General features: G+C 36.0%; 2 protein-coding genes across 2 annotated transcripts in view; both read right to left on the bottom strand.

Moving 5' to 3' along the window:
• ELF2 (E74 like ETS transcription factor 2) overlaps window positions 1-17,299 on the bottom strand; it is a 106,511-nt gene that overhangs the window by 87,993 nt on the left and 1,219 nt on the right. The window lies entirely within an intron of this gene.
• Window positions 7,743-17,299, bottom strand: part of SETD7 (SET domain containing 7, histone lysine methyltransferase) — a 270,085-nt gene continuing 260,528 nt past the window's right edge. The window contains exon 7 of the mRNA XM_081811864.1: window positions 7,743-12,548. Coding sequence (XP_081667990.1) covers window positions 12,521-12,548 — 28 coding nt within the window. The 3' untranslated portion in view covers window positions 7,743-12,520. The remainder of the gene's footprint in view (window positions 12,549-17,299) is intronic.

Raw genomic sequence — 17,299 nt, 5'->3', positions numbered from 1 at the left:
TTGCTCTGTGCCAGGCATTGTTTTAAATTCATTATATGTGTTAATCTATTTAATCTACACAGTCCTACAAAACTGGTATTATCATCCCCATTTTATATTTGGGAAAACTTGAGGCATGGGGAGATTCAAATAATTTAGCCAAGGTCAAGCAACAAGCAAGTGACAGAGTCACAATTTCAACATAAGCAGTCTGGCTCCAGAGTCTGTCTATGCTCTTAACCTTTAAGTTTTTCTGCCTCATGATTATACAAGTATCTTTGGTTTTGTTTTATTAAAACTATGAAAGAATCACACAGAACCTCTCCCACCCCACCCTGGGAGATTCTTCTATCTAATTTCTTACTGGCTCATAACATGAGCAATTAGAAGGCTCTATATGTTAAAATATGTTAAGTGGAAATTATATATATCTTATCTACATTAAGTATACAGATTTTTCTTTCTCTTTTCAAAAAAGGGGGGGCGGCCTGGGCAGGTGGATGAATTCTTTAACTCACAAATTGTCTCATATAAGTTCTGTAGGCCTTAGGAAGAAAGTGACAGAAATTCTCTCTACTTTGCTCTCTTCAAGGTTGAGTTAAATTCTCAGATATAGGCCTTATATCCTAATTCAAGTTTACCCATATTTCAAATAAAAGAATTCCCTGAAACTAAAATATAAACATTTTCATACTGCTACATAAAAAGGCCCCCTGCAGGGGCACCTGGCTGGCTCAGTTGGTGGAGCATGCAACTCTTGATCTCTGGGTTGTGAGTATGAGCCCCAGATTGGGTGTAGAGCTTACCTAAAAATAAAAATCTTTAAAAGTAGATAGATAGATAGATAGATAGATAGATAGATAGATAGATAGATAGATATAGATCCCCTGCAGAAGCAACTAGGGGAAAAAGTACACCTACTCTCCCACTTTGAGGCCTGAACTATTTACAAGGTGATTTCTCTACCTAATTAAGCCAAGATTTACAGCTTCCTCCTCAGGGCCTGAAACATGGGCACATATGGGCCCACAGAATTATAATGAATGGATGAATGAACAAATGCATGCTTATTTTTATTTGAAGGACTAAATATCATCTTCTCCATTGTACCTAGGACTCTAATCACCAGGCAAAGGTAAATAAACTGCTTCCCCAGAGGTTAAAACACAAATGTTCCGCTTCAGCAGGGCAGAATCTCTTTTAGTCTTAAAGAGGTGTGTCAGTAGTCTCACAGATCTCAGCATATGGTTGCATTCATGGAAAACAGCAAGGATATGTAGCAGGCAAGAAAGGAAAGAGCCACAGCAGGCTTCCTTACACTCTCTCCTTCCTATGAGAGGAGGGCATGCAGAACTCACTCTTCCCCCCCATCAACAAAAATGCACCAACATATGTGCAATGTTTCTGCCCAGGGAAGCCCATCAGAGATGCGGCACCCAAAGTTTTATTGAGGCCTGCTCACATGGGTACCCTTTGCCTCATATACACCAACAAAATTCCAGACCCCCAAAAGGAAAGCAGGTGTTCAACATAAACCATATTGTTTGCAAACAGTCTAGGCACAGTGAATCATGCTTTTAAGATTTAATTTATTTATTTGAGAGAGAGCGTCCCTGCATGAGCAGGGAGTGGGGTAGAGAGAGAGGAAGAAGCAGACTCCAAGCTGAGCAGGGAACCCGACGTGGGACCCAATCCCAGGACCCTGATATCAGGACCTGAGCTAAAGTCAAATGCTTAACCAAATGAGCCACCCAGGTGCCCCACAGTGAATCATCCTTATCAGTTACTGGAAACACTCTGAGAGCCAAGTTCCCAGATGCTAGCCATGGGCCACCTTGCAAACAGGCCTCTCTATGGAGAGCAGTGTCAGACCTACTATGTTAACTCTTTTCTGCACAGAAAGTTATTTAACTTTGTGAAGTCTCAGACTTATCTGTAGAAAGGAAAAAATAATAGAAACGACGTCACAGCTACAATGACTATTATAGTGTAACTATCACGGTATTGTTATCCAGTGTGATGGCAAGACTTCATAAAGATAAATTAAAAAAAAAGACTTCATAAAGATCACTTTGTGATAATGATGAGGAGGACTACTGAAAGTTACAGATAATGTAAAACTTCAACTTAAAACTTAATCTTCAACCCAGCAGCAACTTTTAGAGGAGGATAAAAACCATAATGATCAGGAATGAAGAGGACATAGACCCCATCTTTCTCCTGTAAAAGATATGCCAGGATTAAAATGCTTTATCATTATAGAGTGATATTATGATTGAGTTTAAGTGCTTAGATATGACATAGTAGAACAGCATCTCCACTTCCAAAAATTAAGTAAAAATTCATGAAGGCAAACTTCCTGGAACATTCTCAACCCATCCAGATCACAAAATAAAACATAAAACATGAGCTTATCCTAGAAGTTTATTTAATCACACTATTAGAGAACAAAAAAGAGGAAACAATTTACTAATCCTTTTACAAATGAATATACCTTCTAATTCTTACTAATTATAATCTAAAATTAAGATAATCATTAAATTTAGATTTAGAATGGCACATGTTTAACACAGAATTGAGATTAATAAGGAAAACTTACTTTTTTATTCATGTATCTAAATGATATCCACTGCAAGGTTATAAATAAAACTACTCAAATTGGACAGTTTACTCATGAAAACATTGAAACTTTGGCCTTCAAGTATAGATAAGAAACCAAAGGATTCTGAGATTTAATATTTAATCTGAAATCACTATGTTGTTTGTTTTATCCCCAATTCATGAACTTAACTTCTTTTCTTACATTATTTATAAAGCTTAGCCCTATAATCAATCTACCACAATGTCCCTCTAAGTTTCCTCATTATCGTTGATTATGGCTGAGTAGAAACCTATAGAACATATAAATTACCAGATCAGAGAAATTTTTTGGTTTTGTTCTTTGGCCAAATTTATAATCCAATAATTCAAATTAACATATGTTAGCTTGGGAACCAAAACAAATTAGCTTTATTCTATCTTAAATGAATCATAACAAGGATACTAATAATATTAGACAGTAGATTGATTGTTTTTTAATTGTCTGGATTTTATCCTGTCCCAAATCATCTTTTTGTCATTCCTGTGTAATGAAGTAAAACAGGTGTTTTTTACATGCTTAATGCAAACCTTTCTACAACCCCATCAACACAAACTAGAATGTAAGCTCTATTAGAGCTGAGCCATAGCTATCCTAATCATCATTGTATATACACCTCTCAGAAGAGTGTCTGGCACATAATAGACTACAATTTTAACTCCTGACTCAAGTTTTCTTGTTCTTGGCTTCCTTCTTCTATTCTACTATCATTAATATATATACATATGTGTCCTTTGTTAAGCTACTTTAAATTATTTTGGGGAAAAAAGCAAGCACCTTTTAACAACTATATATACAATACTGAATACAGTCAAATTAAATGGTTAGTGAATAAAGGGGCAAAGAAATATATTCAGACACACACTGTAAATCAGTATTAATAGAGAATTAGAGTAATTTAAAAATACCTTCCAAATTATGACATATCTGAGTTGATTTGATATAGCTAGCTTATCTGAAATATATTTTCAATACTAAAAAAGTATATCTTAAATATTATAGAAAAGTACATTTAATTATACTTATTTTTATTTATTTATGTGAGAGACAGAGAGAGAGCACAAGAGGAGGGCAGGAGCTGAGGGAGTGGGAAAAGTATACTCCCTGCTGACCGGGGAGTCCAACACAGGGCTCAAAACCAGGACGCCAGGATCATGACCTGAGCTAAAGGCAGCTGCTTAACCAACTGAGCCACCCAGCCAACTGCCCCTAGAAAAGTACACTTTAAAATATAAAAAAAAAAAAAATACATGACACTATAAAGGGAAATACTGGAGGTTACCAGTCACTTTATAAAAACCATAGCTTACTTTTTTTTAAATAAACAATAGCGGTACTTTGAAAAGGTAGTTTATCTTTGAAAATTTTATTCACATAAAGCTTTAGTGGACTATATTCCACTGTCTAATCTGAAGTAATTTGAACTCCTAATTATTTTATGTTAGTACTAGTTAGCCAAACAAAAATAACTGTGACTGGGGCACCTGGGTGGCTCAGTTGGTTAAGCGTCTGACTTTGGCTCAGGTCAGGATCTCAAGGTCCTGGGATGGAGCCCTGCTCAGCAGGGAGTCTGCTTGTCTCTCTGCCTCTTCCCCCTCCCCAGCTCCTGCATTCTCTCAAATAAAAAATTAAAATCTTTTAAAAAAATAGTAAGAATAACTGTGGCTGGTGATGGGTATTAAAGAGGGCACGTACTGCATGGAGCACTGGGTGTTATACGCAAACAATGAATCATGGAACACTACATCAAAATCTAATGATGTAATGTATGGTGATTAACATAACATAATAAAAAAAGAAAGAAAGAAAAAAATTAATTAATTAATTTTGAAAAAAGAATAACTCTGACTGTTTTTGCTAGTTAAATGGAGGAGAAAAGTTATATTTAGAAAGTCAGTCATCATACAACTAATTACATCATGTTATCTGTATATTTTAGCCCATAATTATGAACAGCTGAAATTATAATTTTATAACACTAACATGAATTGGTTAAAATTATTATCATAAGAATCTCTGCCATTGGGACGCCTGGGTGGCTCAGTCAGTTAAGCGTCTGCCTTTGGCTCAGGTCATGATCCCAGGGTCCTGGGATCGAGTCCCGCATCGGGCTCCCTGCTCCACAGGAAGCCTGCTTCTCCCTCTGCCTCTGTCTCTCTCTCTCTCTCATGAATAAATAAATAAAATCTTAAAAAAAAAAAAAGAATCTCTGCCATTGCTGTAACTGTACTACAAATTTAAAGTTTTCTAGATATTGGTATTTTATTTTATTTTTAGGTAGCTAAATTTCAAGGAAGAAACATCAGGGAAGTTATTTTCCCTGCTGTTCTTTATAAAGCTAAAATCATTGAGAAAAAATTCTACATACATTTACTCACACTCAAAAACTGTTACAGAATAAATTACAAAGTGAGCTGTAAATTAACTCTTTAGTCAAGAATGAAGGTCACCACAGTATTTTTCCAGTGGGTTCCCACCACATTTAGAAAAAAAAATCATAAGTCTTAAACATGGTCTATATAAAGATCAACCCAGGGTTAGCCCATCCCATTTCTCCAACCTCATTCATCTCTCATCTCTCTTTCGCTGGCCTGCTGAGCTCCAGCTACGGTGGCCCTATTCCCACAACACAACAAGCTTATTCTGTACCTCCTATTCTCTAGACTACAGGCTCTTACAGATCATCCACAGACTGAATCCTCCTCACCTACCATACAAATATCACCTCAAGTACCACCCCTTCAGAGAAATATTTCTATCATGGCTCCCCAGTTCCAATTATATTCCATTGCCATGTAGCTCCCCCATCAGTCTCTATTTGATATCACATTACTTTATTTTGTTTCTTCATTATATTTATAATGAAAATTATTTTATTCATTTATGTTTAATGTATGTCTCCTCCACCAGAATATAAATTCCATAAGAATAAGTACTCCATTTATCTTGTTTACTACAATCACTCAAGGACCTAAAATGAATTAATACTATATTACTAAATGTACAGGCTGAGATGAAGATTTTGGTATTTTGTAACCATTCTCACACATACTGCTCTCTTAGGCTTCTACCATTTTTTTCTACCATTAGCACTTACCATGAAAGAATAGGTTAATTCCAAGAAATATGGACAAGCAAGTAGATGTTATACGTTATAATCAGTTCAGAAACTGACCCAAAGTTTCAGAATTAATGGTATATCTTTTAAATTGTACACTGATCGTACATATCAGTAAACATTAGTAATTATAAGTAAATTATCAATTGTGTTTTTATAAAAACTATCAGATGAAATTTAGCATTTATGAGTAATACACAATCAGGCATATAATGAAATACAGATGAAAATTATTGAACATAATTTAAAAATAAAACAAGCATCATTTTAGAATTTAACACATAGTTTAGATATCATCTACCTAAAATGTAATTTTATCTGAAATTAAAGAAATCATGTTTAAAGAATTAAAGGAAAGTATGACAACTACAACTCAAAAAAATGGAGAATCTTAATAAAGATATAGGTACTATATTAAAAAATAGGAAGAAATGGAAATTCTGGAGATGAAAAGTATAAGAGTTGAAAAGTACACAACCAAAATTAAAATTCACTAGCAGAGCTCAATAGCAGATTTGAGATGACATAAGAGTCAGTGAACTTGGAGATGTATCTACAGAAATTACCAATTCTGAAGAACAGAAAAAGAGGATTTTAAAAAATGAACAGAGCCTCAGAGACTTATGGTATACCACCAAGCACCCAACATACATGTAATGCAAGTTCCAGAAGGAAGAGGGAGAAAAGGGCAGAAAAAAATATTTGAAGAAATTATGGTCAAAACTTGCCAAACTGTTGAAAAATATTAATCTATAGATTCAAGTTTAAGGAACCCAAAGTAGGATAAACACAAAGAGATCCACAGCTAGACATCATTATAGAAAGCCAAAGACAAAGAAAATCTTAAAATCACAAAGAGAAAAACAATTCATCAGAAACAATGGAGGCCAGAAAGCAGGAGACAACATAGTCAAGGTGCTGAAAGAAAAAAAAAAAAAAAAAACTGTAACAAAGAATTCTATATCCAGCAAAACTATTTTTCAAAAATAAAGGCAAAATAAAAGCGATCCAAAAAACAAAGATTGAAATAATTCATTGATAACAGACCTGGCTTACAAGAAATCCTAAAGGAAGTCCATCAGACTAAAAGAAAATAACCAGCCCATAACTCAAATACACAAAAAGAAATAAGGAGCACCATAAAAGGTAAACATATGTGTAAATATAAAAGACTGCTTAATATTTTTTTCTTCTCGGGGTGCCTGGGTGGCCCAGTCAGGTAAGTGTCTACCTTCAGCTCAGGTCATGATCCCAGGGTCCTGAGATCGAGTCCTACATGGGGCTCCTTGCTCAGTGGGGAACCTATTTCTCCCTCTCCCTCTACCTGCTGCTCCCCTTGCTTGTGCACACGCTCTCTCTCTCTGTCAAATAAATAAATCTTTAAAAAAATATTTTTTTCTTCTCTTAATTGTTTTAAAAGACATACAATTGCATAAAAAATTTAAAACAGTGCTGTCAGGTTTCTAACACATAAAAGCTTAATATGTATGACAATACTAACAGATACAATGGTGAGGAAATAAGCAAAGTTTCTACATTTTACCATAATTAGTCAATCTGAAGTAGACTGTGACAAAGACACATATTGTAATCCCTAGAGCAACCTAAGAAAATAACCCAAAAGATCTAGTTAAAACACAAACAAAGGAATCAAATGATGCTCTGGAAAATATCTATTAACTCCAGAAGAGGCAGAAGAGGATGAGCAAATAAATAAAAAAGAAACGAGACAGGGCACCTGGGTAGCTCAGTCAGTTGAGCATCTGCCTTCAGCTTGGGTCATGATCCTGGGGCTGGGGTCCTGGGATTAAGCCCCACATCAGGCTCCCCTCTCAGCTGGGAGTCTGCTTCTCCCTCTCCCTCTGTCCCTCTCTCAGGCGTGCGCCCTCTCTCTCAAATAAAAAAAAGAGATACATCATTGCAGATATAAATCTATCAGGGATTAAATTAAATGTGAACAGATTAAACCCTCCAATCAAAAAGTAGAAATGTCGCACTTTTTTTAAAAAAAAGCATGTTATGCTTTGCTGTTTATAAGACACACTTTAGACTCAAAAAACAAATAGACTGAAACTAAAAAGATGGAAAAATATTTGCAATACAAACAGTAAGCATAAGAGAGCTGGAGTGGCTATACTAGAGACAAAGAGGAATCTTTCATAGAGATCAGCTTATCAGTAAAACAATTATGTATGTATAGTGTAACTAACACCAATGCCCCCAAAGCATGAAGCAAAAATTGACAGTACTGAAAGGAAAAACAAACATAATAATAGGGATTTTAATCTGTCTCTCAATAATTGATAGTATGGCTAAACAGAAAATCAGCACAGACATAGAAGACTTGCAAACTATCACTCAACTTGACATGACACCTACAAAACATTCCACCCAACAACAGCATATTCTTATCTAGTACACAAGGAACATTCTTCAGAAAAGATTACATACTGGGCCATAAAACTGTCTCAATAAATTTAAAATGAGAAAATCATACAAACTGTGTTCTCTTACTACAGGGGAATTAAATAAAAAATCAACAATGAAATGGGAATCCCCAAATAATTGGAAATTAAACAGTACATTTCTAAATAACCCATAGGTCAAAGAAGATATCACAAAGGAAATTTAAAAATATTTAGAAGTGAATAAAAATTTTAAAAAGCAAAACATAGGGGAGCCTCGGTGGCTCAGTTGGTTAAACGTCTGCCTTCGGCTCAGGTCATGATCCTAGGGTTTTGGGATGGAGGCCCATGTCAGTCTCCCTGCTCAGCAGGGAGTCTGTTTCTCCCTCTCTCTCTGTCCTTCTCTCCCTGGCTCATTCTCTCCCTTTCTCTCTCAAGCAAGTAAATAAAATCTTTTTAAAAATATAAATAAATAGGGGCGCCTGGGTACCTCAGTCATTAAGCGTCTGCCTTCGGCTCAGGTCATGATCCCAGAGTCCTGGGATCCAGCCCCCCGCATTGGGCTCCTGCTCAGCGGGAAGCCTGCTTCTCCCTCTCCCACTCACCCTGCTTGTGTTCCCTCTCTCGCTGTGTCTCTGTCAAATAAATAAATAAAATCTTTAAAAATATAAATAAATAAATAAATAAATAAATAAATAAATAAATAGCAGAACATAAAAAATGCATAGGATGCAGCTAACACAGTGTCAGAAAGGAAATTTAGAGCCTTAAATGCCTGTATCAGTAAGGAAGAAAGATCTCAAATCAATAGCCTACACTTCTACCTTAAGAAGCTAGAAGAAGGCAAACTAAACCCAAAGCAAGCAATAGGATGGAAATTATATAAGTTAAAACGGAAATCAGTGAAGTAGAAAACAGAAAATGGGGGGAAAAATCAATTAAACCAAACCTGTTTCTTTGAAAATAGCAGCAAAATTGACAAACCTTTAGCTAGAATGACCAAGTAGAAAAGAAAGAATACACATGCTACCAAAATTAAGAATGAAAAAGGGACATCACTACCTACACTAGTAAAATTAAAAGCACATATAAGAATACTATGAACTATTTGCCAAAAATATTAAATAGCTTAGGTGAAATGGACAAATCCCAAGAAATGCAATTACTGAAACTAACTCAAAAATAAGCAGAAAATGTGAACAGGCCTATAACAAATAAAGAAACTGAATTAGCAATTTAAAAATTTTCCAGGGGCACCTGGGTGGCTCAGTCATTGGGCGTCTGCCTTCAGCTCAGGTCATGATCCCAGGGTCCTGGGATCGAGCCCTGCATCAGGCTCCCTGCTCTACAGGAGGCCTGCTTCTCCCTTTCCCACTCTCCCTGCTTGTATTCCCTCTCTCACTGTCTCTCTCTCTCTGTCAAATAAATAGATAAAATCTTTTTAAAAATAAAAAATAAAAATTTTCCAAAGGAACAAAATCCAGGCCCACTTGCTTTCACTGGTAAATCCTATCAAATGTATTCCAAGAGATAATAACACCAGTCATTCACAAACTCTTACAGAAAATAAACGAGGAAACACTTCTCAATTCATTCTTTGAGGCTAGTATTACTATGTTACAAAATCCAAAGACATCACAAGGAAAAAAAAACTACAAACCAGTATCTTTCATAAATATAGACACAAAAATGTTCAACTAAATATTAGCAAAGGAAAACCAGCAACTATAGTAAGAATTATACAACATGACAAACAGAGATTTATCCTAGGACTAAGGCTGGTTTAATATCTGAGAATCAATTAATATAACACACAATATTAATGGAATAAAGGACAGGAACCACATGATCATCTCAGACATGGAGGTGATCAACCATACTGGTTTGTCCAGGACAGAGGAGTTTCCCAAAATACAGGAATTTCAGTACTAAAACCAGAATAGTCTTAGGCAAACTGTGACAGTTGGTCATGCTAACAGATGCAGAAAAAGCATCTGACAAAATCTAATACCCATTCATGATAAAAATTCAGGAACAAACCAGGATTTAAAAGGAACCCTCCACCAAATACAGAGATTTGCTATACAACACTGTTGTTGTACTGCTGCAATAAACAATACTGCATTGTACACTTAAAAAGTTCAGAAAGTAGATTTCATGTTAAGTGTTCTTACCACAAAATAAAAAAATTTTAAGAATAAAATTTATACACTGAAATTACAAAAGATCACTGAGAAAAATTAAAGATCAATAAATCAAGAGAAATTTTCCTTGTTCATGTATTAGAAAACACAATATTGCAAGATTTGTAATTCTCCCCAAACTGATCTACAGATTCAATGCATTCCCATCAAAATTCCAAGACTGCTTTCCAAACATTAATAAGATAATCTTAAAATTTTTATGTAGGGCCCAGAAGAGCCATAACTTTTAAAAACAAAAACAAAATTGGAGGGCTTACACTACCCAACTTCACAAAATACCACAGGGCACAATAATCAAGACAGAATAGTATTAGCCAGCATAAAGACAGATATATAGATAATGGAACAGAATGCAGGCCAGAAATAAATCTTTACATTTATTATCAATGAAGAAATGGCATCTTTTCAACAAAGATATGTTATCTTTTCAGCAAATTGTTCTAAGACAATCAATATGCAACAGATGAATTTAGACTCTTACTTCATACCATACATAAAAATTAACTCAAAATACAACCCAAATCTAAGAGCAAAAACTATAAAACATCTATAAGAAAACAAAGAAGACCCTGGATTAGGCAAAGAGTTCTTACAACAAAAGCATGATCTATGAAAGAAAAATTGGGGAAATTAAATTCCAACAAAATTAAAATTTGGGGGGGCATCCGGCTGGCTCAGTTGGTGGAGCATGCGACTCTTGATTATGGGGTCATGAGTTCAAGCCCCACACTGGGCCTAGAGCGTACTTAAAAAATAAAAACTCTAAAAATATATATGTTTTAAAATGTTTGCACTTCAAAGGGCTCCAATAAAAAAATGAGAAAACAAGCCACAAACTGGGAAATAATATTTGCAAATCATGTATCTAATAAAGGGCTTGTATCCAGAATACATAAAGAATTCTTACAACTTGGGGGGGGCCTATGTGGCTCAGTCAATTAGGCATCTGACTCTCGATTTCAACTCAGGTCATATCTCAGTTGATTTCAGCTCAGGTCATGATCTCAAGGATGTGAGACTGAGCCCCAGGTCAGGCTCCCCACTCAGTGGGGAGTCTGGTATTCTCTCTCTCCCTCACCCTTTGCCCCTCCCCCCGAAATAAATAAATAAATCTTTTTTAAAAAAATAACTTTTACAACTCAATAATAAGATAGAAAATGGGCAAAAGATTTGAGTAGCTACTTCAACAAAAGGAATATATGAATGTCTAATAATTATATGAAAAAATGCTCAATGCCTTGAATCTTTAAGAAAATGTGAACTTAAACCACAATGAGTTAACCACTTCATACCTACTAGAATGGCTACAATAAAAATGATAAGAACAAGTGTTGACAAGGATGTGAAGAAACTGGAACTCTCATACACTGCTGTTAGAAATGTAAATATATGGGGCACCCAGGTGGCTCAGTCGGTTAAGTGTCTGACTCTTGGTTTCAGCTCAGGTCATGATCTCAGGGTCATGGAATGAAGCCCCATGTTGGGCTCCCCACTCAGCAGAATAGAAAAAGTCTATTCCTAGTATCTACCCAAGAGAATGAAACCATATATTCACATTAAGACTTGTATTCAAATGTTCAAGCCGCATTATTTTCAACAGTCAAAACTGGAAACAATCCAAATGCCTATCAACTGGTCAATAATAAACAAAATGTGGTATATCCACACAATAGAATACTGTTCAGCAATAAAAAGAAACAAAGTACTGGTACATGCTATAATATGGATAAATCCCCAAAAAACATGATGCTAAGTGAAAAAAGCCTGATGCAAAAGACTACATATTGTATGATTCAGGGTGCCTGGGTGGCTTAGTTGGTTAAGCGACCAACTCTCGATTTCAGCTCATGTCATGATCTCAGGATCGTGAGATTGAGTCCCACAGAGGGCTCCACACTCAGCATGGAGTAGGCTTGAGATTCTCTCTCTCTCTGCCCCTCACCCCGCTTGCACGCACTCTCTCTCTCAGATAAGTAAATAAGTAAATAAGTAAAAGCTAAGACAACCATATATTGTATGGTTCCATTACTATAAACTATCCAGAAAAGGCAAATCCAGAGAGACAAAACACAGATCAGTGGTTGCCTGGGACTGGGTTGGAGGGGGCGGGGGAAGGGTTAACTGCAAACAGACTAGAGGTACTTTTTGGAGGACACAGAAATGTTCTAAAAGTGGCTTATATACTTAAACCAGTCCTGCTGTCAGTCTGCGGGAGTCAGGTATTGTGCATTTGACTTGAGCCTCTGCTGTCTACCCCCATGGTGAAGATGAGCTCTGCCTCTCCATCCCAGGCTATAGTACTTACAGGTGGCCTCCTGTTGGCCCAGTGTGGAGTCCGGCAACTTCATGCAGATAAGCTCTGCCCCTGCCCACCAGCAGGACCTGTCAGTCTGAGGAGATCCTGGGCTCTCCCCCTAGCCACCTGGGCCACCAGCTTCCCTCTTCCGTCTCTGGAGGAGTCTAGGGGGTATGTTGTCTCCCCAGTCCTCTCACAGACCTTCCTTTGCTGAATTAAAGTTTGTAAATGGTTTTAAAGATAAATAAACAAGCAAACAAACAAATATATCTGGCTTGTAATGATAGTATAACAATTCTATATGTTTACTAAAAACAACTGAATTGTTTATATGGATAAGTAACATTCTATTGTATATATACACACCACCTCTTCTTTATCCATTCATCAGTCAATGGACATGTGGGCTCCTTCCATAATTTGGCTATTATTGATAATGCTGTTATAAACACTGGGGTGCATGTGCCCCTTCAAATCAGTATTTTTGTATCCTTTGGGTAAATGCCTAGTAGTGCAATTGCTGGGTCATAGGGTAATTCTATTTTTAACTTTTTGAGGAACCTCCATACTGTTTTCCAGAGTGGCTGCACCAGTTTGCATTCCCACCAACAGTGTAAGAGGGAGGGTTCCCATTTCTCTGACTCCTCACCAACATCTGTTGTTCCCTGTGTTGTTAATTTTAGCCATTCTGACAGGTGTGAGGTAGTATCTCAATATATTTTGGGAAAAAATAAAAATAAAAAATAACTGAATTGTGCACCCCAACTGGACTCATTTTTGGTATTAAATAACTCAAGACACTAATTTTTTTTTTAACTGAAGTGCAGTTGACACACAATATTAGTTCCAGGTATACAACATAGAGATTCAACATTCATATAGATAAAGTGAGATCACCACAATAAATCTAGCTACCATCTATCACCATATGAGGTTGTTACATATTATTAACTATAATCCTTGCACTCTACATTGTATCCCTGTGTCTAATTTATTTTATAACCGGATGTTTGTACCTTTTAATCCCCTTCCCCTATTTTTTCCATCCCCTTGCCCCATCTCCCTTCTGGCAATCACTAAATTGTTCTCTGTATCTATGGGCCTGTTTCTGTTTTGTTTTGTGGTTGTTCTCTGGTTTTGTTTTTTTGATTCCACATACAAGTGATAGCATACAGTATTTGTCTTTCTCTGACCTATTTCATGTAATATAATACCCTCCAGGTCCATTCATGTTGTTGCAAATGGCAAGGTTTCATTCTTTTTTATGGTTGAGTAATATTCCATTATATATATATATATATATATATATATATATAATACATCTTTATCCATTCATGTATTATTAATGGACACTCAGGTTGCCTCCATATCTTGCCTATACTAAGTTATGCTGCAATGAACACAGAGGTGCATTTATCTTTTAAAATTAGTGTTTTCATTATCTTCAGATATGAAAGGGTTTGCTGGATTGTATGGTAGTTCTATTTTTAGTTTGCAGAAGCTCCATACTGTTTTCCACAGTATATGCACCACTTTGCATTCCCACTAACAGTGCACAGAGTTCCCTTTTCTCCACATTCTTGCCAACACTTGTCATTTCTTGTCTTTTTGATAACAGCCATTCTAACAGGTGTGAAATGATACCTCATTGTGGTTTTGACCTGCATTTCCTTGATTAGTAGTGATGTTGAGCAACTTTTCATGTGTCTGTTGGCCATCTTTTTTTTTTTTTTTTTTTTTTAGATTTTATTTATTTATTTGACAGAGAGAGGGAACACAAGCAGGGGCAGTGGGAGAGGGAGAAGCAGGCTTCCCGCTGAGCAGGGAGCCCGATGTGGGGCTCGATCCCAGGACCCTGGGATCATGACCTGAGCCGAAGGCAGACGCTTAACGACTGAGCCACCCAGGCGCCACCACCATCTGTCTGTCTTTTTGGAGAAATGTCTATTTGGGTCCTCTGCCCATCTTTTAATTGGATTTTGTTTAATATATTGAGTTGTAAATTCTTCATATATTTTGGATTATTGATCTCCCTTACCAGTTACATCATTTACAAATATCTTCTCCCATTCAGCAGGTCCCCTTTTCATTTTGTTTATGGTCTCCTTCACTGAGCAGAAGCTTTTTAGTTTGATGTAGTCCTACTTATTTTTGCTTTGCTGCCCTTGCCTGATAAGACAGATCCAAAAAAATATTGTTCAGACAAATGTCCAAAAGCTTACTGCCTATGTTTGCTTCTAGGACTTTGATGGTTTCTGGTTTTACATTTAAATCTTTAATCCATTTTGAGTTTTTATTTGTATATGGTATAAGAAAGTGGTCCAGGGGCACCTGCTGGCTCAGTCAGTGAAGTATTTGGCTCTTGATTTCAGGGTCATGATTTCAGGCCCTATGTTGGGCACAGAGATTACTTTAAAAATAAATAAATAAAATTTTTTTTAAAAAAGTGGTCCAGTTTTCCCAGCACCATTTATTGAAGAGACTATCTTTTCCCTGTTGTAGCTTCTTGCCTCCTTTGTCAAACATTAATAAGAATGGGTTTATTTCTGGGCTCTATTCTGTTCTATTTATCTGTGTCTGTTTTTGAGCCAGTACCATACTGCTTTGACGACTACTACAGCTTTGTAGCATAGTTTGAAATCAGGGAGCCTGATATCTTCAGCTTCGTTCTTCTTTCTCAAGATTGCTTTGGCTATACAGGGTCTTTTGTACACAAATAAAATTCTATACAAATTTTAGGATTACTTGTTCTACTTCTGTGAAAAATGCCACTGGAATTTTAATAGGGATTGCAATGAATCTGTACACTGCTTCAGATAATATGAACATTTTAACATTAATTTTTCTAATCCATGAGTATGGTTTATCTTTCCATTTATTTGTATCATCTTCAATCTCTTTCATCAATGTCTTATAGTTTTCAGAGTAAGGTCTTTTAACTCCTTGGTTAAATCTACTCCTATTTTATTTTTTTTTTGATGCAATTGTGAGTGGGATTGTTTTCTTAACCTCTTTCTGATAGTTCATTATTAATGTATAGAAACGCAACAGGCTTATGCATATTAATTTTCTATGCTGTGTACATACCCAAGAGAAATGAAAACACATCCACAAAAAAATGTGTACAAAAATGTTCACAGCAGCACTGTTCATAATAGCTAAAAAGTGGAAACTCAAATGTCCACTTACTAACAAATAATGTGGTATATACATACAATAGAATATTACTCAGCAATAAAAATAATGACATAGACTACAACATGAACTTTGAAAACATTGTGCTAAGTAAAAGAAACCAGTCATGAAAAATAACATATTGTATGATTCTACTTTTTTTTTTTTTTTTTAAGAGAGAGCAAGTACCTGCTCAAGCAAGGAGGGTGGGGGGAGAGAATCCTAAGCAGGCTCCACCCCCAGCTCAATCTCAGGACCCTAAGATCATGATCTGAGCCAAAATCCAGAGTTGGATGCTCAACCAACTGAGCCACCCAGGCACTCCTGTATGATTCCTCTCATAAAAAAAATGTCCAAAATAGGTAAATCCATAGAGACAGAAAGATCAGTGGTTGCCTAGAGCTGGGGATCTTGGGGGGAAAAGGAGAGTAACCACTAATGGATACAGGATTCTTTTTTGGAATGATGAAAATGTCCTAAAATTGATTATGGTGATAGTTGCACAACTCTGTGAATATATTAAAAACCACTAAAATGTGCACTTTAAATTAGTGAATTGAATGGTATATGAATTATATCTCAATAAAACTGTTACAAAAACAAAACAAAACAAAACCTGGGTGTACAAAGCCATCAACACTGGTAGGCCTACCACATCCAAAGTTACCAATCTATTATTTAGGACAGAAAAATCTCAAAGTTATAAGTATCTTCCAATCATACTCTCATAATTTTGTATATGAGTATATATGTCTGAAATTACAAGCAATGATTGAGTAACTCGTTAAGTCACTAACCTTAAAAAATAGATTGTCATTAAATATTCAAATTTCAAATGCCCAAGATATTTCAGTTTTCTACTTCATGTGTTTATGAGGAGCTAGCTCCCTTATATTCATATGAACGCACTGCATAAACTGTATTGCACTACATATAAACTTTCATTATTCCTGAATTCCTTAAATGTAATTCAATAATTTCCAGGCTTATATAAAGTCATTTTTACCTTTTAAAGAAAGAAAAAAAAAAACTCCGAAACGCAACTACCCAATCCTACCTTAGTAAAGTATACGTTCTTCCGTAATTCTGGCACTATTCTGTGATTTATGGCACTAGGGAAAGCGCATAATTTACCTCTCTATAGTGACTCATAGGTAAAAAGAAAAGCAAATCTGATTATCAAACACAAGATTACTGTTATATCATCACCGGATTAAAATTTAAACCACACAACTGAAGTAAATGTTCACAAAGGGGGGAAATTTTACAGTTTTTGAATGAAGTGTTCCCCCCTCACTCTAATTTAAACTAGTACGAATAACTTAAAGAAAGGCTGTTCTGCAGCGAATCTAGGTCCTAGAAAGAGAGCCCAGGATGCTGGCACATAAGAAACATTAGAAACAGTGCAATCTGGATTACTCTTGGCCTTATGGAATATTTTCTCTGTCCTTTAGTGACATGGAATTAAAATGCCCAACTGGAGCG

The sequence above is a fragment of the Leptonychotes weddellii genome, chromosome 2 (assembly GCF_054177405.1).
Source record: "Leptonychotes weddellii isolate Sample4059 chromosome 2, ASM5417740v2, whole genome shotgun sequence".
Taxonomy (NCBI): Eukaryota; Metazoa; Chordata; class Mammalia; order Carnivora; family Phocidae; genus Leptonychotes; species Leptonychotes weddellii.
This window is presented reverse-complemented; position numbering and strand designations above follow the sequence as displayed.